The 22,423-nt window shown below is 37.5% G+C and overlaps 2 protein-coding genes across 4 annotated transcripts in view; one reads left to right on the top strand and one right to left on the bottom strand.

Moving 5' to 3' along the window:
- The first annotated feature begins 1,131 nt into the window (after positions 1-1,131).
- On the top strand, positions 1,132-15,249 carry LOC127648696 (clusterin-like protein 1). 3 transcript variants are annotated; one of them, XM_052133416.1, is made up of 9 exons: positions 1,132-1,263; positions 5,874-6,012; positions 6,176-6,324; positions 6,470-6,640; positions 6,794-7,229; positions 7,321-7,443; positions 7,830-8,047; positions 13,991-14,169; positions 14,796-15,249. In XM_052133416.1, exons 2-9 carry the CDS (start codon positions 5,916-5,918, stop codon positions 14,809-14,811), a joined length of 1,389 nt encoding a protein of 462 aa, XP_051989376.1. In that variant the 5' UTR covers positions 1,132-1,263; positions 5,874-5,915; the 3' UTR covers positions 14,812-15,249. The 3 variants fall into 3 exon arrangements, with proteins under 3 accessions (XP_051989376.1, XP_051989377.1, XP_051989375.1); XM_052133417.1 differs by lacking the exon at positions 1,132-1,263 and adding an exon at positions 1,861-1,924 and having other exon boundaries at positions 7,836-8,047; XM_052133415.1 differs by lacking the exon at positions 1,132-1,263 and adding an exon at positions 1,861-1,924.
- Positions 15,250-15,368: 119 nt separating this feature from the next.
- Positions 15,369-22,423, bottom strand: part of LOC127648695 (tyrosine-protein kinase yes-like) — a 52,429-nt gene continuing 45,374 nt past the window's right edge. Inside the window, exons 11-12 of the mRNA XM_052133414.1 lie at positions 21,404-21,535; positions 15,369-18,375 (exon numbers count right to left, since the gene is read on the bottom strand). Coding sequence (XP_051989374.1) covers positions 18,167-18,375; positions 21,404-21,535 — 341 coding nt within the window. The 3' untranslated portion in view covers positions 15,369-18,166. The remainder of the gene's footprint in view (positions 18,376-21,403; positions 21,536-22,423) is intronic.

Here is a 22,423-nt window from a genome sequence, read left to right as displayed (position 1 = left end):
GTAACGTAATTTAGATTACTCTTGATTACTTTTGGATTACTCATTGCATATTATGATGAGTCAAATGATTCATTTTAAATGCATTACGTTCCAAATGTATTAACGTAATACTTCATTAAACATTAGTAAACATGAAATAAACAAGGACCAGGTATGCTTTGTTTTTGCACGGTGCATGTGCGCGTGGTCAAGCCGTTATAATCAGTTTTCCTTTTCTTTTTCTTTTTTTGATAAATGTATTATGTATGCCAGCATTCTGGCCGCTAATCCTTGGACTGCCAAGTGAGAAGTCTTTTGCATGTGTTTACTGTTGCCCAGAATTGCTTGCACAATTGTTCCACTCCCTTCTGTTTTAGTTAGCGCACAGCTCAATTTGTTCTTTGTATTTCTAACTAAACTCCTTTGCCGCAGGAATCCATGATTAATTATTTGACATCCCGCTGGATTGTGCAGAATCATGTGATCCATTGCACCACACAAGACTTTGCTGCACTGGCCAGAAATGTTTTTCCAACTTAACAAGCCTAAGCACTAACATAAAAAAACAGCACAAACGTATTACAGCTCTACTGCTGGGCTCTAAACCTACTTTATGTTCCCTCTTAAGTACTGTGCAGCTTTTGTGCCAAAGCAGGTGCCTTATCCAATGTTATTTACCGTCAAACTGACCCTTTGCTTTCAAAGTACCCTAACAAAAATGTAGTTGCAGTTACAGTTATTGTTAGTACAGTAAAACTGTGATAACTTGGTATTAGCTACCACTATCCAAAATTATTTTTAGAATGAAGATTCTGAAAGATTCCTCGAGAGTTTAAAGGAAATACCATTTTTAATGCTTTTCTTATAGTAGAAGCATGTAGAATGTAGTACGTTGTATCTTTGTGGAAACTATGATTATGGAAAATATCTGTGTCTATATAATTTTATACTGACCAGCCAATGGCATAGATTTGGCTTGAACATTGTGGGGATTACAGTGTGAAGAATTTACATGTTTCCATTGATCATGGTATTAAAAAAAAGGGGGGAGGGGGGGAGGTTGTATTTGCTTGTTTTTATTATCCACCCCCCATCCCCCTGGAATCTACGCCCTGTGCCCAACTATGTTAGGTCTGTACTGTTTACTGCCCTATTTGAGCAAGGTTTCCATGGTCTTAGATCCAGAACTGGCACACATTTGAGAAATTCACCCTCAGTGTGCCAGCCGTCAGGTCTGTGGCACTAGAGGAGTGTGACAGGTCCAGAGAGTGTTATGGGAAACAGGTACGTTTGAATTTAGCTAAGATGGACGTACCAGTGGCCCATATTGCTGTTTCTCATTAGAGGTTATAAAATACTATTTTCAGGGTCAGATGCCAGAAGAGAGGGCACATTTAAGAGGACATGGTGTGCTAATGAGAAACGTAAGGGGAATGTGGGCCTGTATGGAATGTTTGTTTAGTTATAAAGGCAAGTTAACCAAACTGTTTTTAAATCTTCAATAATAGCTTTAACCTTTAAAAATAGCTGAACAGTAACAAAAATATTCCTGCACTGTTTTATACATTGATTACAACCGATTGAGCTTTGTTACATAGACTGTGTAAATATACTATAATAGGAACCATATAAGACAGTTTTTGACAATTAGCCCACATAGTAACAGAATAAATACATATTAAAATGATCTTTCTATGGTCTTAGGAAAGGCATGCATGTAAAATATATGCACTTAGTATGTCCGAATAAAAGGTTGTGTTTGCTAATGTTGATGGCTGGATTACGTCTCTGCCTCAATCTAAATGCTTTAATTGGATCACCTCTGGTTCCACACAACATAAATAGAACCGTTTAGGTAACAATAACGCACACCTTCCTTCTACCCAGCAAAGAGCATTATACCATCACACACACTGTGCAGTCAGGCATCAGAAAGAATTTTATGGTAAGTTCCTCCTCTTTCATAATTTTAGATTTGATACCTTGTAGCCTATAGATTGTAGTCAAATCATATCGTTTTCATCTGAAACTGAGTGTGATTTATTTCCATTTGATAAACTTCATTAATCATGGGACAATGATTCTTTGAGACATTTAATTTGTTTTGCACTGTAAAATACAAACATTAGAGTGTATTTTACTATGAAAGATTAAATATGCTACACATCAAATATAAAATGTTGATGTATTGATGACCTAATAGTAAACAAATGCAGGCTGAATAAAAAACAAAAAACAAAAACAGTAATGAATATTGTACAATATTGCAATGTACATTTACTCTATGATGAGTTTTTGTAATTTTAGGATATAATGATCACAGATATGCCAGAGCTAATTTTATATGTACAGTATAAAGTTAGCTGTGCCCTTTACTGGTTAATGACTTAAGCAGTGATTTTATGGATTTAAAAGCACATCCTCCTTTTCACTAATGCATTCTCTATTGTATAATCCCTTCAAACTGGATTGCATTGATTGAGGGTGATTGTTTTGCCAGCATTCAGACATATATACATCAGATGTGACAGCTTTACAACATTCCCTTTTGACTTGAACTTGCCAAATGGGAACTTTGCTGTGTCAGGTTTATACAACAGATGGCCATGAGGCAAAGCTGGCTAACTTCTCAGTCCTAATAAACCCATATTTGGTGGAATTTTGACACGTCTCTCAGTATTTAACCATATTGATTTTCTGCAGTGTATCTCTGGATCTTGTAATTGTAGTCTGAGTCTTACTGTCTAGAATGCTTTGTCTTTCAATAAAACACATTTCATGTTCTCTGATCTTGTAAACAATACACTTCTCAGTTTGGTTTGCACTTTAGGCTATGCCAAATCTAAAGTATGGCAACATCACAGCTGAGAAAATTAAGGGAACAGTTTAATTAATAGTCACAAGACTTTTAAGATACAATGTATATACAATCTTTGACACTGTGGTGATAATGTGAACTTATGGCCACATTCTGTAATAACTTTAAAGGAATTTTACAGGTTCAATACAAGTTAAGCTCATTCGACAGCATTTGTTGCATAATGGTGATTATCACAAAAAACGATTTGGTCTTGTCCCTACTTTTCTTTAAATAAAGCAAAAATCTGGGTTACAGTGAGGCACAATGGAAGTGAATGGGTCCAATCCATGTATAATGATAAAATACTCACTGTTTGAAAAGTATAGCCACAATATGTAAATTAAATGCAATTTTCCATAGTTTTAGTGTGATAAAAAAACTTAGTAACATTTTCTGTGAATAGAAGTTAACCAAATGTACAACTTGGTTGCCAGGATGCAGTAAACCCTAAAATGACCATAAGAAATTTATTCTAAACAGCCTCACAGCTCAAAACAATAATAAAAAAGTTTTTTAAGAGAAAAATGAATAAAAGCAATTTTATAAAACTATTAACTTCATATTTCTTCCTTTAAATCCTCCAATAATTAGTCCCATTAATTTCCATTGTAAGTGTCTCACTGTATTTGCTTCAACTTTTTTATTTATTTATTTTTATAAAAAGGAGGTAGGAGTCTAAATTATTTCTTGTGGTAATCAACATTATGCCACAAATGCTGTGTTGATTAAGCTTAACTTGTATTTAACCAGGAATGTGCTTTTAATCAATGTACAACAGGCGCCAGGTGGGTAGAAAGCAAATAATTGTATTTTCTCCAAAAACACTAAACAGTAACAAAAACCACCAAAACACATGTTTATCACTATACACTGAAAAAAAAATCCTGATCCATGAGATCATTGGATGCAATGTATAAAGTTACATTTTTAGGTAATTTTATTAATTAATTTATAAATAATTTTTTTGTTGTAGTTAAATGTAGTTAAAGAGAATCCCTGAGACATTTATTGTGAGACAAAATAATCATTTGTCATTTGGTTTTACCTCACCACCTTATCAAACAAATGATGTTGCTCCATCAATTTTCAATAATATATATATATATATATATATATATATATATATATATATATATATATATATAAAATAATTTAATTTGATCTATCTCCTCCAGAGATGCAGTGCCACTCAGTGGTTACTCATTGGTGTTACTACTACACACATCTCTGTGGGAGACAGTACTGAGGCATATGCTATGTGTGAGAGGAGGATAAAAAAGAAGGTTCAAACTACTGTTAAAGTGATCATTACCAAAACTGAAATTGAGGTCATCATTTACTCACCCTCATATTGTTCCAAACCAGTTTAACCTTCCATTCTCTGTAGAACTTTGTCACTCGGCTTAAAACACCTCTTTTTGTGTTCCACTGAAGACAGAGTCATGTGGTTTTGTGATTGTCAGAATTTTCATCTCTTTAAGATGTTTTAGCACAGTGTATGGTAACACTTTAGAATACTGTATCTTACTTAATGCATAACTAATAAGGAATTACTGCAGAACTAATAGGTAATTCTTCATTAACACTTAAGTCACTACTATTAACTACTAAGGAAGATGTGTTAACTAATCAGTATGTAATAGCATTTTATAGTTGTGTTAAGTAACGATTAGCTAATCAATAACTATTGAATTCAGTCATGCCTCCTGATGAACTACTTTTAATGATCTACTAATTCAGCAACAGGAGAAATAACTATTGAGTAACTACTAATGAACAGTCGATTAATTACAATTACAATAATATCATAACAATTAGCCATTACAATATTCAGGTTGTGGCCCTTTCTTCTTCCTTACTTCTAATGTTATTATTACTATGGATATACAATAAACAGTTTGTGGAATTACTACACTCCCAAAATGAGTCATTACAGCGAATTTAGTAGTTTTGGCCTGTATGGTCAATTGCTTTGTGAGTGTGGTCTGTAACTAGAAATCAACAACGGAATGGAACCCCATCCCCACTGTAAGTGACTAACCATCTTACCTCAGGTAGGTTTATGATTTATATACAGTATAGTGTGTGTGTCTCTTGTTTTCCTCAGCACATATCACATTACATTTGGGTAAATTATTCCTGTATGTAAGGCACTGACTGAGGGGAAGGGAACATACAGGGAACCCCTGAGTAATTAATAAAGAATTACCACATAATTATGAGGGAATTACTTACAACCTGGAACAGTATTCTAAAGTGAAAATACAGGGAACCAATGATTATTTAATACAGAATTACCAGATAATCATTCATTAATGGGGTTCCCTGTATTTTCACTTTAGAGTTGGCTAGTCACTTATAGTGGGGATGGGGTTCCATTCCGTTGTTGATTTCTGGTTACAGACCACACTCACAAAGCAATTGACCATACAGGCCAAAACTACTAAATTTGCTGTAATGACTCATTTTGGGAGTGTAGTAATTCCACAAAATGCATATTGCATTTCCATAGTAATAATAACATTAGAAGTAAGGAAGAAGAAAGGGCCACAACCTGAATATTGTAATGGCTAATTGTTATGATATTATTGTAATTGTAATTAATCGACTGTTCATTAGCAGTTACTCAATAGTTATTTCTCCTGTTGCTGAATTAGTAGATAATTAAAAGTAGTTCATCAGGAGGCATGACTGAATTCAATAGTTATTGATTAGCTAATCGTTACTTAACACAACTATAAAATGCTATTACATACTGATTAGTTAACACATCTTCCTTAGTAGTTAATAGTAGTGAATTAAGTGTTAATGAAGAATTAATTACCTATTAGTTCTGCAGTAATTCCTTATTAGTTATGCATTAAGTAAGATACTGTATTCTAAAGTGTTACCCAGTGTATTAGCTAAACGTTTTCAAAATATATTTGTCCTCATGCACTGTTCAGTTAAAACATAGTTGTTTAAAAATGTAACATTCAAATGGGTTTGCTAATGAAATGAAGTATAAAGGCAATAATATTTGTTTCTTTAACAGCTTTTGTTTATCATCTGAGACTAAAACGTAAAGTTGCTGAAGATGAGGGTGCTGATCCTCTCTCTGATTATACTGGCATCTCTGGGGGCCTTTCATTGCACCCCTGATACCACCCTGCTTTCAGCCGACACTCTCAAACGTGAGTCTTGATGTGCTGAATATCATAAATACGTGCTCCACTCCTGTTCGAATGAATATTCTAAGCTAGGAACAGCAGATCCTGGCAGAAATTATGATATGGAACATATGAACTAAATTACCTCAAAATGCGCTCACTCCGTTATGTGTTGATGGTCTTTCAGGCCTGTCTATGGAAGGCGAGAAGCTGTTGGATCAGGAGGTGAGCAAAGCACTGTATGGAATCAAACAAATGAAGGAGGTGATGGCCAGAAATGAGGAGAAGCACACAAATCTCATGAAGTCCCTCAGGCAGAGTGGGGAGAAGAAGAAGGTCTGTGGTCACATGCAATAGCCAGTTCAGCAATTTGAAAAATGTGTCCGTCTGTCCATCCATCCATCCATCCATCCATCTATCTATCTATCTGTCTGTCTATCTGTCTATCTGTCTAATATCTAATATCTTCTCTTACCACTAGGGCGCAGCAGAGATAGCCCAGGAGGTAGTAAAAAAGCTGAATGAAGCTGAACAGCTGTGTAAGGAGTCTCTGAAATCCTCCTGGGAAGAATGTCGACCTTGTCTGGAGGATACCTGTAAGAGCTTCTATACCAACACCTGTCGCCGTGGCTTTGCCATCTTCACTAATAAAGTACAGAATCTTTATTCACCTCTACCATTTAAACTGAACACAAACTTCTTTCACAAACTTACATTTTTTGTATCTATTGTAGAAAGTATGATACAAAGGAATTAACTTACTATAGGCTACTATTATACTAAATTACACTTCTCTTCTCCACAGTTACAGAACTTCTTCCAAAGACTTAGCTCTCGCTTTGGCCCTCGTGATCCTCAGGATAAGATAGCATTGAACCAGACTGCGGAGAACTCTGATCTGGAAGTGGTGAGAATTGAGGACTCCTTCAGCAACCTGCTCACTAAGGTTGGGACCCTGGTCAATCGCAGCATGGTGCTAGTCTCCCATTTCCACCATGAGCTAGACCAGGCTCTGCACAAAGCCTTCAGCCCTGAGCTCCAGGAGAACTGGGAGAGCGATCTGGAGATCAAGCCTGCAAACGAGACCCTGGATTCTGCCTACCTACAGGGAGTTGGCCTGGACGATGTGCTGGAGTCCTTCTTTGACTTTGGCAAAAGTGTGCTGGAGGAGTTTGGGGCAGTGATCACACAAGTATTCAGCGACCTACATGAAACTGTGAAGGAGACAGAGAAAGAGAGAGGTGCTTTTTCCAAATACATATGCTAATGCAATAATAATGGATGGAGTTTAAGAGCTAACTTTCTTTGTATGTGTGTGTGTATTTATCCTAGAGAAGAAAGTCTTCCCCCAGTTCCTGCATAACAAACGACTTTGCAGAGATCTACGCAGGCAGTCCTCAGAGTGCTGGCAGTTGCAGAGCAAGTGTGAGGCCTGCCAGGGAACCTTGTTTACTGGTAACAAAAACACAAACATTGCTAAGAAGAAGAAGAAGAAAAAAAAAAAAAAAAACCTGACCAGTCTTATTGTTAAAGGGATAGCACACACAAAATTAAAATTCTGATGTAATTTACTCACCCTCAAGTTGTTCCAAACCCGTATGACTTACTTTCTTTCACTGAACACAAAAGGACATGTTAGGTAGATCTCAGTCTCCATTCACTTGTATTGCATGGGAAAAAGATGCAATGAAAGTAAATGATGACTGAGACTAATATACTTTTTCAGAAGAAGAAAGTCATACAGGTTTGGAACAACATGAGGTTGAGTAACTGATGATGGGATTTTCATATTTTATACCTATAATTAAAAACATAGAGCTTATTTTTTATTATTTTTTGAGTACCAGAATGCCAAAATGTAAAGGAGCTGCATGTGGAGCTAGACGAGGCCTCTCAGATTTTGGAGGTCTCCAAGCAGCAGTATGAGGAGGTGCTTGGCATTGTGCAACGTCATACTGATGACACTGTTAACTGGCTCAGCAACATGGCCTCTGACTTTGGTTGGGTGACCGTGCTTGCCAACAACACCACGCCTGAGAGCATCTTTAGCATTGCCACGGTGAGACACTAACAAAACTTTAGCAAAAAGTATCATGTAATTACAATGTTTTTTTTAGTTTTTTTTTTTACATGGAATGATGGTATGTACCAGGACAATATCATGGAATTCTTATAAAAATATTTTAAGATGAAATACTTATAAATAGTTATATTTAAATCATTATAAATAAAACACTGTAGAGCGGAGGAGGGCGGGGCCGGGTTGGAACAACGCACGCCCGGTCCCCAATCAGCCTGATGGGTGGCGCGCGAGGGATAAAGGCGGCCGGTGACGACGGTTCGAAAGAGAGAGAGGACATGCAGCTGTCCTGTATTTATGTTTGCGCATTTCCCGTTCAGTTTATCATTAAACTATTATATATATTGCCAAGCCGGTTCTCGCCTCCTCCTTTCCCTTAACCCGCTTTACAAATACATATATATATATATATATATATATATATATATATATATATATATATATATATATATATATATATATATAAAAAGAATATAGATAATTAAAATGCATTACATCATTGTGGCACACGAGTAAAGCGTAAAAAAAAACCTACTGTAACACTTTACAATAAGGTTCCATTTGTTAAAATTAGTTAATAACAGTAGTTAACATGAACTAACAATGTGCAATGCTTTTACAGCTTTTATTAATCAATGTTAATTTCAACATATACTAATACATTTCTCAAATCAAACATTGTCTTTGTTAACATTAGTAAATGCACTATGAACTAAAAATGTTATTTGTATTAATTAATATTAACAAAGATAACAATGCTGTAAACAATATATTGTTAACTGTTTGTTCAGGATACCTAATACATTAACTAATATTAATGAATGGAACCTTATTGTAAAGTGTTACCATGTATATATGTATATATACAGTACATTCAGAAAATATTCAAACCCCCATTTTTTTTTACATTTTGTTATGTTGCAGCCTTATGCTAAAATGCTTTGAGTAAATCTTTCCCCACATCAATTTACACTCCATTCCCCATAATGACAAAGCAACATTCTTGCTAACTTTTATATAAAAACTGTATATAAAAAACCCAAAACTGAAATACCAGTTCTTTTGGGGTATGATGCAACAATCTTTGCACACCTGGATTTGGGATTTTATGCAATTGTTCTCTGCAGATCTTCTCAACCTCTGTCAGGTTGTATGGGGACTGTCGGTGAACACCCATTTTCACGTCTCTTCAGAGATGTTCAATTGGGTTCAAGTCAGGGCTCTGGCAGGGCCACTCAAGGACTTTCACAGAGTTGTCCCTAAGCAACATTTGCGTTGTCTTGGCTGTGTGCTTAGGGTCATTGTCCTGTTGGAAGGTGACCCTTCGGCCAACTCTGAGCGCTCTGGACCAGGTTTTCTTTAAGGATATCACTGTATTTTGCTGCATTCAGCTTTCCTTCAGCCCTGACCAGTCCCCCAGTCTCTGCACCTGAAAAACACTCCACAGCATGACCGCTCGAATCGCTGTCTGTCTGGCAGACATCTCAGCCTGGATGAAGGAACACCACCTTCAACTCAACCCTGCCAAGACCGAACTCCTTGTCTTTCCAGCCAACCCGGCTGTTGAACACAACATCACCGTGCAGCTGGGTCCAACTACAGTTTCACCTTCCAAAACGGTCAGAAATCTAGGGGTAACCATTGATGATGAGCTAAATTTCACAGACCACATTTCAAAAACTGCAAGATCATGTAGATTTACACTCTACAATATCAGGAAGATAAGACCCTTCCTCTCTGTACATGCCACACAACTGCTCGTTCAGTCCCTTGTCATAACTAGACTGGACTACTGTAACGCTCTCATTGCAGGCCTTCCTGCATGTGCTATTAGACCTCTCCAAATGATCCAGAATGCAGCAGCACGTCTGGTCTTTAATGAACCTAAGAGAGCACATGTTACACCACTCTTTGTCTCTCTACACTGGCTGCCGGTTCATGCACGTATTAAATTCAAGGCTCTGATGCTGGCATATAAAACAGTCACTGGGTCTGCTCCAGCATACCTAAAAACATTTATGCAGAGCTACGTTCCCACCAGAAGCCTGCGGTCGGCTAAGGAACGTCGCCTTGTCGTACCAAAACAAAGAGGCACCAAAACACTTTCCCGGACTTTCAGTTTCATCATACCACGGTGGTGGAATGACCTTCCCAACTCAATCCGGGAAGCTAACTCACTCTCTATCTTCAAAAAACGGCTAAAAACACATCTTTTCCAAAAGCACTTAACCGGTCACAAAAGAAAAAAAAAATTATTATTATTATTTACATTTCTTGTTGCACTTAAATCTGTTTTGTATACTATTCTAATGATAGTGAAACTTTGTAATATGGCACTTTTGTACCATTGTCTCCCTAAGATGATTCGCTGATGTTCTTCCTCTTTTGTAAGTCGCTTTGGATAAAAGCGTCTGCCAAATGAATAATTGTAAATGTAAATGTACCACCACCATGCTTCACCATTGGGATGAGATTGTACAGGTAATGAGCGTTGCCTGGTTTCCTCAGACATGATGCTTGGAATTGAGGCCAAACAGTTCAATCTTCATTTCTCCAGACCAGAGAATCTTGTTTCTCACAGTCTGAGTGTCTTTTTATATGTGTCTTGCACAAAGATGCTTCCGTCTGGCTACTCTGCCATAAAGCCCAGATAGGTGGAGTGTTGCAGTGATTGCTGTCCTTCTGCAAGTTTCTCCCATCTCCACACATGGGAGCTCTGGAGCTCAACCAGAGTGAACATTGGGTTCTTGGCCACCTCTCTTACCTAGGCCCTTCTCCCCCGATTGCTCAGTTTGGCCAGGCGGAAGAGTCCTATAAAGTTCTATTTAAGGCTCTTGGTAACCTTCAATGCAGCCAATTTTTTTATAGCCTTCCTCAGATCTGTGCCTCGACACAATCCTGTCTCTAAGCTCTGCAGGGAGTTCCTTTGACCTCATGGCTTGGTTTTTGCTCTGAAGACTAGGTCTTCAGCTGTGAGACCTTATATAGACAGGTGTGTGCCTTTCCAAATCATGTCCAATCAATTGAATTTGCCAGAGTTGGATTCCAATCAACGTGTAGAAACATCTCAAAGATGATCCAGAGAAATAGGATGCACCTGAGCTAAATTTCAAGTGTCACAGCAAAGGGTCTGAATACTTAAATAAATGTGATATTTCAGTTTTTATCAAAAATCTTGATTTTTCTTTGTCATTATGGGGTATAGAGTCATAGATTGATGAGTAAAAAAGGCTGCAACATTACAAAATGTGAAAAAAAAAATGGGTCTGAATACTTTCTGAATGCACTGCATATATATATATATATATATATATATACACACACACACACACACACACACACACACACACACACACACACCCGATCAGCTACAACATTAAAACCACCTGCCTAATATTGTGTAGGTCCCCCTCTTACTCCCAAAACAGCATCAACCCACTTAGATGCTATTCTTATCACCACATTTGTACAGAGTGTTTATCTGATTTACCATACACTTTGTCAGTTTGAACCAGTCTGGCCATTCTATGTTGACCTTTCTCATCAACAAGGCATTTCCATTCGCAGAACTGCTACTCAATGGATGTTTTTTGTTTTTGGCACCATTCAGAGTAAATTCTAGAGATTGTTGTGCGTGAAAATCCCAGGAGATCGGCAGTTACAGAAATACTCAAAGCAGCCCGTCTGGCACCAACTATGATCCATGTGATTATCTAATCAGCCAATCGTGTTGCAGATATGGGTCAGGAGCTTCAGATAATGTTCACATCAACCATCAGAATGGGGCAAAATGTGATCTCAGTGTTTTGGTGCGTGGCATGATTGTTGATGCTAGACGGGCTGGTTTGAGTATTTCTGTAACTGCCGATCTCCTGGGATTTTCACGCACAGCACTCTCAGAATGCTATTCTGAGATGTGGGTTGTCGCTGTTTTGGTGGCACGAGGGGGACCTAAACAATATTAGGCAGGTGGTTTTAATGTTATGGCAGTCAAAACATTAAAACCACCTGCCTAATATTGTGTAGCTCCTGCTCGTGCTGCCAAAACAGATCTGACCCATTGAGGTATGAACTCCACAAGACCCCTGAAGGGTATCTGGCACCAAGACGTTAGCAGCAGATCCTTTAAGTCCTACAAGTTGCGAGGTTGGGCCTCCATGGATCGGATTTATTGGTCCAGCACATCCCATAGATGCTCAATCGGATTAAGATCTGGAGAATTTGGAGGCCAAGTCAACACCTTGAACTCTTTGTCATGTTCCTCAAGCCATTCCTAAACAATTTTTGCCGTGTGGCAGGGTGGATTATCCAGGAAAACTTTTTCTATGAAGGGGTGTACGTAGTCTGCAACAATATTTAGGTAGGTGGTACGTGTCAAAGTTCCAGGCAGAACATTGCCCAGAGCATCACACTGCCTGTCTTCTTCCCATAGTGCATTCTGCTGCCATCTTTTCCCCTGGTAAACGACACACGCAACCGACCGTTCACATGATCTAAAATAAAATGTGATTCATCAGACCAGACCACCTTCTTTCATTGCTCCATGGTCCAGTTCTGACGCTGGAGCGTATATACATATATATACATATACAGTATCTCACAAAAGTGAGTACACCCCACACAGTTTTGTAAATATTTGATTATACCTTTTCATGTGACAACACTGAAGAAATGACACTTTGCTACAATGTAAAGTAGTGAGTGTACAACTTGTATAACAGTGTCAATTTTCTGTCCCCTCAAAATAACTCAACACACATGTCTAAACCACTGGCAACAAAAGTGAGTACACCCCTAAGTGAAAATGTCCAAATTGGGTCCAATCAGCCATTTTCCCTCCCCAGTGTCATGTGACTCGTTAGTGTTACAAGGTCTCAGGTGTGAATGGGGAACAGGTGTGTTAAATTTGGTGTCATCATTCTCACACTCCCTCATACTGGTCACTGGAAGTTCAACATGGTACCTCATGGCAAAGAACTCTCTGAGGATCTGAAAAAAAGAATTGTTGCTCTACATAAAGATGGCCTAGGCTATAAAAAGATTGCCAAGACCCTGACACTGAGCTGCAGCACGTACCCGTATACATACACACACAGTATATATAATAAACAAGATTTAAGAAGAATATCTCAGCTCTGTTGGTCCCCAGAATGCAAGTGACTGGGTACCAAAATAATAAAGCTATATCTACAGAAGTGATATTAAAGGTGTGGGTGAAAAACAGATTAATATTTAAGTCATTTTTACTATAAATATTGATAGTAAAAAAGGACTTAATTATTGATCTGTTTCTCACCCATAATTATACTGATTCTGAAGATATGGATATAACCACTCAAGTCATATGGATTACTTGTATGATGCCTTTATGTGCTTTTGGAGCTTCTAAATTTTGAAACCCATTCACTTGCATTGTGAGGACCTGAGTAAATGATGAGAGTGCTCCCTGAATTTACATTTTGTTTGAACTATTCCTTTAAGTATTTTGTTTGTTTGTGTGTGTGTGTGTGCACGCGTGTGAATTGCATTTTTTACATATATATGAAAACCTAATAAAAAAAAAAAAAAAACACTTTCAAGTCACTGACCCATATACATGATCAAAATACCATCATATTAATTTCTGAAAACCATCATGCACCAGTTATTAAGGGGAGAAATAAAGAAATGGGCGTGGATTGGAGATTACAGTAAAAATTACCATACAAACACCTGTATCAGTCCATCAGGCTAAGTGAAATACTATCAAAATTATGTAGCAAAAATGGTAAATGGTCTGCACTTATATATAGCGCTTTTTTTAACATTAAAGGTTACCAAAGCGCTTTACACTGTGTCCCAATCACCCATTCACACACACACACACTCATACACCAATGGCATGTAATCCATCACACTAAATCTCAAACAACCTGTGTTCAGATGGTGGCACAGCCTGAAGAGGGCGACAACACCCCATCAGCAGACACTAAAGTGGAAGTGAATATCCTGAACTCTCCCACTCTCACCCTGACTGTACCTGCTAGTCTCAAGCTGCGGGATCCTGCCTTCATCCAATATGTGGCACAGGAGGCTCTGGGCATGTACAAACAGATGGCCAGGTGAGACACTTTCCAAAAAAAGTCACATCAGGCAACACGACAGTACTACACCTGAATACACTTACCAGCATAACCTTATTAAGTAATAGTTAACATTCTTACCTAAATACAAAAAAATAAACACCTGTCCCACTTTATATTAGGTGTCTTTAACCACTATGCACTAACATTAAAATACATATTACAATGTATTTACATTGTAACTACATGTTATTAAGCACAATTCTCACAAGATTTACATTTGCTGCTACTGAGGTTGAGGTACAGGTAGGTTTAGGAGTAGGGGTAGGTTGGGCTTAGGGGTTAGAGTTAGGTTTTGGATAAGGGTTGGGTTAGGTTTATGGTTAGAGGTAGGGTTAACAGTGTAACTAAATTTGTAATTAAATGCAGGTACTTTAAATGTAAGTACATTGTATCAAATGCTTAAGTGCATATTAGTTAAAGATACCTAATATAAAGTGTGACCAGAATACCTCATAGGCTAATCAGACAAATGTTTTTAGGTTTACATTTTAGGTGAAACAAAGAAACAGATCGTCTGTAGACTTGGCAGTGACTGTAATGATCGGTTCAGGCTTGCTTCTTCTTGCCTCTAAATGTGTTTGTTTTATTTGCATTTTTTTTAGGCATGATGATGTGTAACGAAACTAGAAGTCTAATTTTCATCCCAGCACTAAACCGGACAGACCGGTAATCTCTATCCTGTTAAAAGCATGTCTGCTTGTATTCCATGCAATGTTTAGTTCAAAAACAATGTATAGTCGATGTCTCTTTATGTATTGTCATTCATTTCAGGGTGTTGTCATGTAGCTCAGAGTAGCTGCAATTGACTCTTGTCACATAATTGGTGTTTAATGACCTATATACGAGTATGCATCAGTCCTATCAGAAATATTTCACATTCTGATTGTGAACAGGTGTATTTTAACAACCATTCCCTAAAAGGGTGAGTAACTTACTTTTAGTGCAAACCATGTGATTTACTGGACTTAATCAATGTGTTCACTTTGAAAAAAATAAAGACCATAAACCTGCATTCATTTTTTATTTAATTCTCTAGCAGGCTCTCATTTGGTCACTAAATAATAATGAAATGTTTAAGGATCAACTGATAAAACACATTCGGAATTTGGTTCAGAATGTCTGTACCAGTTTGGTGCAGAATGTGCAAAACAAAGAGATTTGCAATCATCCACAGCTAGTCAAAAGCATGTAAAATTTTATTTTATTTTTCTGTACAAATTCTTCAGATTAGTAATCATAACTATTTTTTTCACAACAAATATCCTCACCATTTAGTTAAAACTCTCTATCGTAGACCGTCACCTTACACCCTACAAGATTTCTCTCTGTCTCTTTAAAAAATAAAAAGCAAAGTTGATAAGAGTTTTAGACAAACTTGCCTGTAGCCCTTTTAAAACAGAAGGTGTTGATGAAAAAGATGTGTGGGTGATGTCCTGGATCAAGACAAAGGAGACAATGAGGTCCCTGGTACAAAGAGCTCACATACATAAGAACAAAAACCAGGCCTCTCTATAGACATGGGAAGCAATGCAACAAAAGAGAGAAGAAACAAAGTAACAAATTAGCCCTCCACATGTTCCCACAAGATAACTGTCTTTTCATTCATATCAAATGCATTCAATTCCCTATCATGGATGAAATTAACCCATTGACTCAAATATTAAGACCTGTACCATTTCATCTTTCAGTTTCAAGGATAACGTTGAACAGTAATATGCAGTGTTGATCAAGCTATTAAAAGTACTATTCCAGGTTCAATCCAAGTTAAGCTCAATGAACAGCATTTGTAGCGTGATGTTGATTACCACAAAATAGAATTTTGACTTGTCCAACCTTTTCTATAAAAAAAGCACAAACTGATGTTACAGAGGTGCACTTACAATGGAAGTGAATTGGGCCAATTTTGGGAGGGTTTAAAGGCCCAAATAATAATAATCTCATAATTTTATAAAAGCACTTGAATTAATTCTTCTGTTAAAAAACTCATGTATCATTTGAGCATTAATTTTTACAGTCGTTTAGGGTTTGTTGACATTATATTGTCATGCCAACAAAGTTGCAAAATTGGCCATAACTTTACACTGAAGATGTTAGCAAGTGATTTAATCACACTAAAATCAAGTTAACATGCATAATGTTTAAGTCTTGTGGCTATATTTTTTATGTTTATGGATTGGCCCCATTCACTTCCATTGTAAGTGCCTCAATGGAACCCAGATTCTTTTTTATTTGTTTTTAAAGAAAAGGAGGAGCAGGTCCACATTAATTTGTGTGGTAATCAATATTATGCCACAAATGCTGTTGATTGAACCCTGAATATTCCTTTAAAGCTTTTTGCTGTGCTCAGTTTGGAAGGCAAATTCTACTGATTCCATCCAAACTTTCATTAGTAAATGGTTTTAATCTGCAGTACCTGAATATTTCACAGTGTTCATGCCAAAACATGTCTTAAATGAAACGCCTCCACCAGCAGCAAACATGGTACCTCGTCATGGTGACAGATACAAAAAAAAGATTGATTTTCAAGAAACTTGCAAAAGAAACAAAACAAATGGATCTACATTAAATAATTTTAGCAAGTTCACATATGCATGTCAGGATGAAGAAACCATTTCTACTAAAAAAAAACTGGGAAAATGTCATAAATGAAATAATCTGTGAATGAGCAATAAATCTCTGTCATTCATTTATTTGAGTGTACAGGTTGGCAATAGGGGTAGAGCTAAAGGTGGAGCTACACCCAATAGTAATTTTTTTTTGTCTTGGGCACAATTTAGTTATTCTTTCTACACCCCCCCTCCCCTCCTCTCCCTCCACAGACTGATTGCTGAACATAAACCTGGCAGTGTTGCTGCTGATGTACATCAAAAAAGACTCAGGCATTACTGTTGTGATATTTAGTGTTTAACTGTCGGGTCTTGACAGCAGCATAAAGAATGATGTTTGGACTGGTCTGATCTAGTGTTTATTTAATCAGTGGTCTCTCTGCCAAATTACAGTTGAAGACCTTAAGACAAAAACAAGATTTATATATTTGCAATAGGTTTGACTTTTTGCTTTAAAAATAGCAGCTGGTTGAAATTGCAATAGGTCGTCAAAAATGCCCAACGAAAGGCTTTCAAATATGAATCATCTTCCAGGATATGATTTCAAGTTCTCATCAAAGTCTTGATAGACTGTGACGAAATGAAAGTTTAAAAATGATTATTTGCTTTAAAAGTGTTAAAGAAAAAACAAACAAAAAAAACTGCCCCTGTAATCAGTCTTATAAATTGTAATTTATAAATTCACTCCAAACTCAAGCGCTCATACATTCAAATTGGCTAATGCCCTCTCATCCATCAGTCTCTCTTTCTCTATATGTCCTCTTTCTTTCTCTGACTTCCACAGTCCTGTCCCAACTGTCTCTGTTAGCACCAACAGATTTAACCACAGTTATTGGTCACTTTTAATAACCTACTCAACTACTACTAAAGACAAAATCAAAGGGAAAAATATCAACATTAAAATAAAAAGGATTTGATTTCACAATATGATTTAGCGTTCATGTGAAAAAAAGAATACAGGCAAAGAGGAGAAAAGAATTATATAAAAAAGATTTTGTGCAACTGTGAACCAGCCGTTAGTACAAAGCTCATTGCTTTCCTCACAGCGCCCTTTGTCTGCAGTGCAAGATATTACCCCAGCAGAGCTCTGGGAGTGTGATATGGTCCTGTTCCAAACAATCAACTCCACCACACACACACACCCTCAGATAGAGAAAATCCAGAAAAAAGTCATACTATGATCTTTTTTTGTTTAATGCTCAAATCGAGTTTATAAATTTGACTCTGGGGGGAAAAGAAAAGAAAAAAACATCTCTTAAAGGACAAGTGTGCAGGGGAGCTGTATGGAGGAGGTTCCACAACGGGTTTTGAAACCATCCTTGTGGCTAATTGGCACGTGATGATGAGTCTCTGGTCCTGCAGGGTCTCTACAGGTCGTCTCCGGGCTGGTACTGTGGCTCAGTGGCGGTGAAATAGTCCTCCAGGAAGGACTGGATGTATTCAAAAGTGGGCCGCTCGTCGGGATCCTTCTTCCAACAGAGTCGCATCATTTCGTGCAGCGACTCCGGGCAGCCCTGGGGACACGGCATCCTGTAGCCCCGCTCCACCTGTTCCAACACCTCTCTGTTCACCATGCCTGCAAAAAAAAACAAAAACATTTTGATCTAAACTCAGCTTGTGTAACCACCCACTGTTGAGGGGGCCAGACTGTTTCAGGCAGGATGTGAGACAGTCTGGTGCTATTGGGTCCATCAACAGAGGATGAGAGCTTTGAGGCAAAAAGGGACAGACAGTGGGTTGGCTGTGTTTGAGAACCTTCTGTGAGGAAGGCGACTTTTCCTGGACTCAGTGCCTGTGAATCACAGCATTGGCTACTGAGGCGAAGACACATCAACTAATTTCCTTACAATTTACAGTCTATCGATTTGTGACTATATGCATGCAAGATCCATTGAGTGATCTTTCAAAGCTCAGCCCACTTTAATTTGCACCGCAATGACTTGCATGCATAATGACTCAACAGGAAGGCTTAATAAACTCATCAATAGATCTTGCATAAGTGGGCAGTAAGAAAGCTGCTGGATGACTATGAAAGGAAAGCATTGTCATAATACAGATTATATACTTTCCCGGTGATACCAGTTCTAATCATATCCTAAAGTATCTATAGTATATATATAAACAATGGTACCATGGTACAGAGATTTATACCACTGTCCTGAAATTCATGTAAATCCTGATGTATTGCCAAAAGTATAATGGCCAAAAACCCTGGTAGCATTATGGTACTACTTGGACTTTTAACCCATGTTGTGCAAACTCTGTCAAAAAGCCCTCAGGAGTTGACTGGCATACAAGCACATACAACAGATGATTGTGGGAACCCATATAAAAATGATACATTTCACTTTGGCAGACATTAGCTGTGTCCAAACTAGTGTATGTGAATATATAAACATTAAAAACATCTGATGAAGAAAGTACTTTGCGGCCATTACAAAACACATTCTTAGGCATGCAAGAAATTACAGTTAAACCAATACATCGATGCAAATAGTTACTTTTTGGGACTATTGTTATCAGCAAAAACCTATACTGATTTATTTTGTATTCCTGTGTGTTCTTCTGTGGACGGAGCTGGAGGATTCAACAGCTAGTTGTTTCTACAGTATAACAGTTGCATCTAGAGGTAAATGAAACAAAATTATTGACTGACAATATTCATCCATATTTTTATCCAAACTTAGTTGCAGTATGTAAAACATTTCAGTAAAAATAAACAAAACAATTGCCATTATTGATTGATTGATTACATAAACAATCAGTGTTCAAAACAATGTGCTTACCTTACCCACTTCACTATGGTAAGCCTTTAAAAATGATTTGTATTTTAAGCTGTCTGGTCGGATTTGGCGCAAAATCAGTAGCTTATGACGTTCATCCTTGCATCATTATGTAATGTTCGTAAACACAGGAAAGATGTATGATGTCTGGATGGGTTGTCTCATATTGCTTGTCATGCTTTTATGAATCGAATATTACTCATGTGTTAACTTATTGTGATGTATCTACATTATCTGGTGAAGTTACAGTGACATGTTTACTATTATTCATGACTTCTGAAATTAACTTCTTGTAATTGTTCCATTTCATATTGAAGCATATTATTTTTGTGTTTTATTAATCAATTTGAATAACTAATCGGCAAATAAATTGGTTATCAGCCTTTTATACAAACTATTGGTCGACCTCTACTGGACATCATTCATATGGGAACATAGGCACTGTTCCATGAGACCAGAATATATGCTGTAGTAACAACTGCGAAAATAAATTACTTGAGGATAATTTAACCACAATGTTAACTTTCTTGCAATATATAGCACTTACATTAGAAAAGAACCATCTGACTCTAGGTTCTCAACCATTTATTTAAATTCAGTGTTTTGGATATGACTTCTCCTCAGCTTCAGTGGCATTATGGGATAAAGTGTCTAGTGGATCCACACTTACACACAGGTATTTCTTGCCTGTTTTATAAATACTGAGGATTCGGACATACTACTCCATTGACACATCTTTTCTGGTATAATATATAGTGTGGAACTATAAATAGTCAACGCAGGGTGAGAGTAAATTTAAGTTAACTTGTGGCCCCTTTCTCAAAGTCAAAACATTGAAGTGAATTTACCACATAAATCCAGTCTGATCTAAAACTCCATATGGAAACAGATGCCCATCAATAATGGACTGACTCTAATAGTGACTAAATGATTGATGAATGCCAATCTTGGTTTTTGATGTGCAGCATCAGTGATAGGCTTTAGGTAAGCACAACAAATGACAGGCTGGGCCTCGTGAGGGACCAGTGCAGGGAGAGATGGACAGATGGTGGTAAATAAGAACTGGTGCCCAGTCAGTCCTTCATGCCTGCCTCTGACAGATGGCTCTTTCTGAGTGGTAATAACACACCCAGGAGTCCTACTCTACTCCAGCAGGGGGCGCAGTGGACTCTGGTTCTCTCAGACTGGACCTGACTGTCTACACCAGGGGCGCTACCAACGTGAAGAGTTTGGTCACAACACTGCTCTAACACACCTGCTTGTAATTTTCAAGGGAACCCGAACCCCTTGATTAGGTGGCTCAGGTGTGTCTAGAGTAAGGAAGATCTTCAGAAAAAAATAAATAAAATGCAGTGAATAGTTTCATAAATTTCAGTCTGGTTGTCACACAAAGCTTCAGATGACTTGGAATGTAGTGAATGGGTCATATGGACTACTTTCATGGTGTTTTATCTCCTTTTTGGAGTTTGGAGCTTGACAATCAATATGAACCGCTGTTGCATGGAAATAAGTGGTCCAAAGATTCTGTATCTACAAAACAACATTCTTGTTTTGAGTACCAGAAGAAAAATTAAAGCATACAATGTTGGAACGAATTTGAAGGTGAGTAAATAATGAAACAACTTCAATGTTTGGCTTAATTATTGCTTTCAATAGATATGGCAGTTTAATTTACTGAAGATACATGCAGGTACATTATAATGCAATTCTGATTCTGAAAAATAAGAAAGAGTATGTGAATCTACACAAGGCTATATAAATGATAAATTACATGAATCTGGGACAGAATTTGTATTTAATGAGTTATGCTTCTCTTCTCACCTGGATATGGCACTCTGCCCTTAGTCACCAGCTCAGTCAGCAGAATACCGAAGGACCAGACATCAGATTTGATAGTGAATCGACCATACAAAGCTGCCTCTGGTGCAGTCCACTTAATGGGAAACTTGGCTCCTAAAGGAACAATGGCACTGTTACATGGCCTCTAAATTACTGCAGTGGAGTCAATGGCTATTACTAAAGTAAAGCATTTGTCAGCATTTTTAAATATCCCGGTCGATGACATTACTTAATTCACTGGATTTGAGAGGTACCAAATTTAATGGTATTATGTTTGGTCTTTTGCCATATAATTGATATTGAAAGTAGAGAGGACAAGAAATGATGGAGAAATGTGTCTATACATGACACAGACAGAATTCAAACCTTTCAAAATTCAAAGTTTCATATAATTCCTCATGCCAAGTGTTCATAATGGTTTACTGTTCTTGGATTGGGTGATTAGCTACACTGTAATCAGGAAGCACAATAATGCACTTATAGTGCAGTCAGTAAAGTAACTCAGACTTAACCTGCTAGGTGCGCTCGAGTGGGAGTGCCAGACGCAAATAAACAATATCAGCTAATCAAAAGTGATATTTCAGATATCAGACCGAGGGGCTGAGCAGATACACTGTAGAACAGAGAACTGTGAACCCAAACCTTTTTTAGGGTACAATCATAGAGCCCTGCTACACATAATTAAACAAAGATGATCAGAGAGACATTTGCAAATATTCTCAGAAGGTACAAAGAATAAGTTTGCGGTTTCTGAGATCTCATTTTTCACTGCCCAAAGGCTTTTGCACTGTCAAGCTTTTCTGCGGTGACAAAAAAATTATCCACCATTTATGTACCATGTACCGGCAAGTACGCTTATTCTTCACAATCGTAGTGCATTCTGAGAGATAATGAATTCAGACACTGGGGTAATTTTGCATGATTAGATTCTGATTGCCTTGTAATTTTTTGCACAATGGCTTTGTTGTTAATAGCAGTATTGTTCCAGGCAAAAGATGGTAA

Source organism: Xyrauchen texanus, chromosome 9 (genome assembly GCF_025860055.1).
Source record: "Xyrauchen texanus isolate HMW12.3.18 chromosome 9, RBS_HiC_50CHRs, whole genome shotgun sequence".
Taxonomy (NCBI): Eukaryota; Metazoa; Chordata; class Actinopteri; order Cypriniformes; family Catostomidae; genus Xyrauchen; species Xyrauchen texanus.
This window is presented reverse-complemented; position numbering and strand designations above follow the sequence as displayed.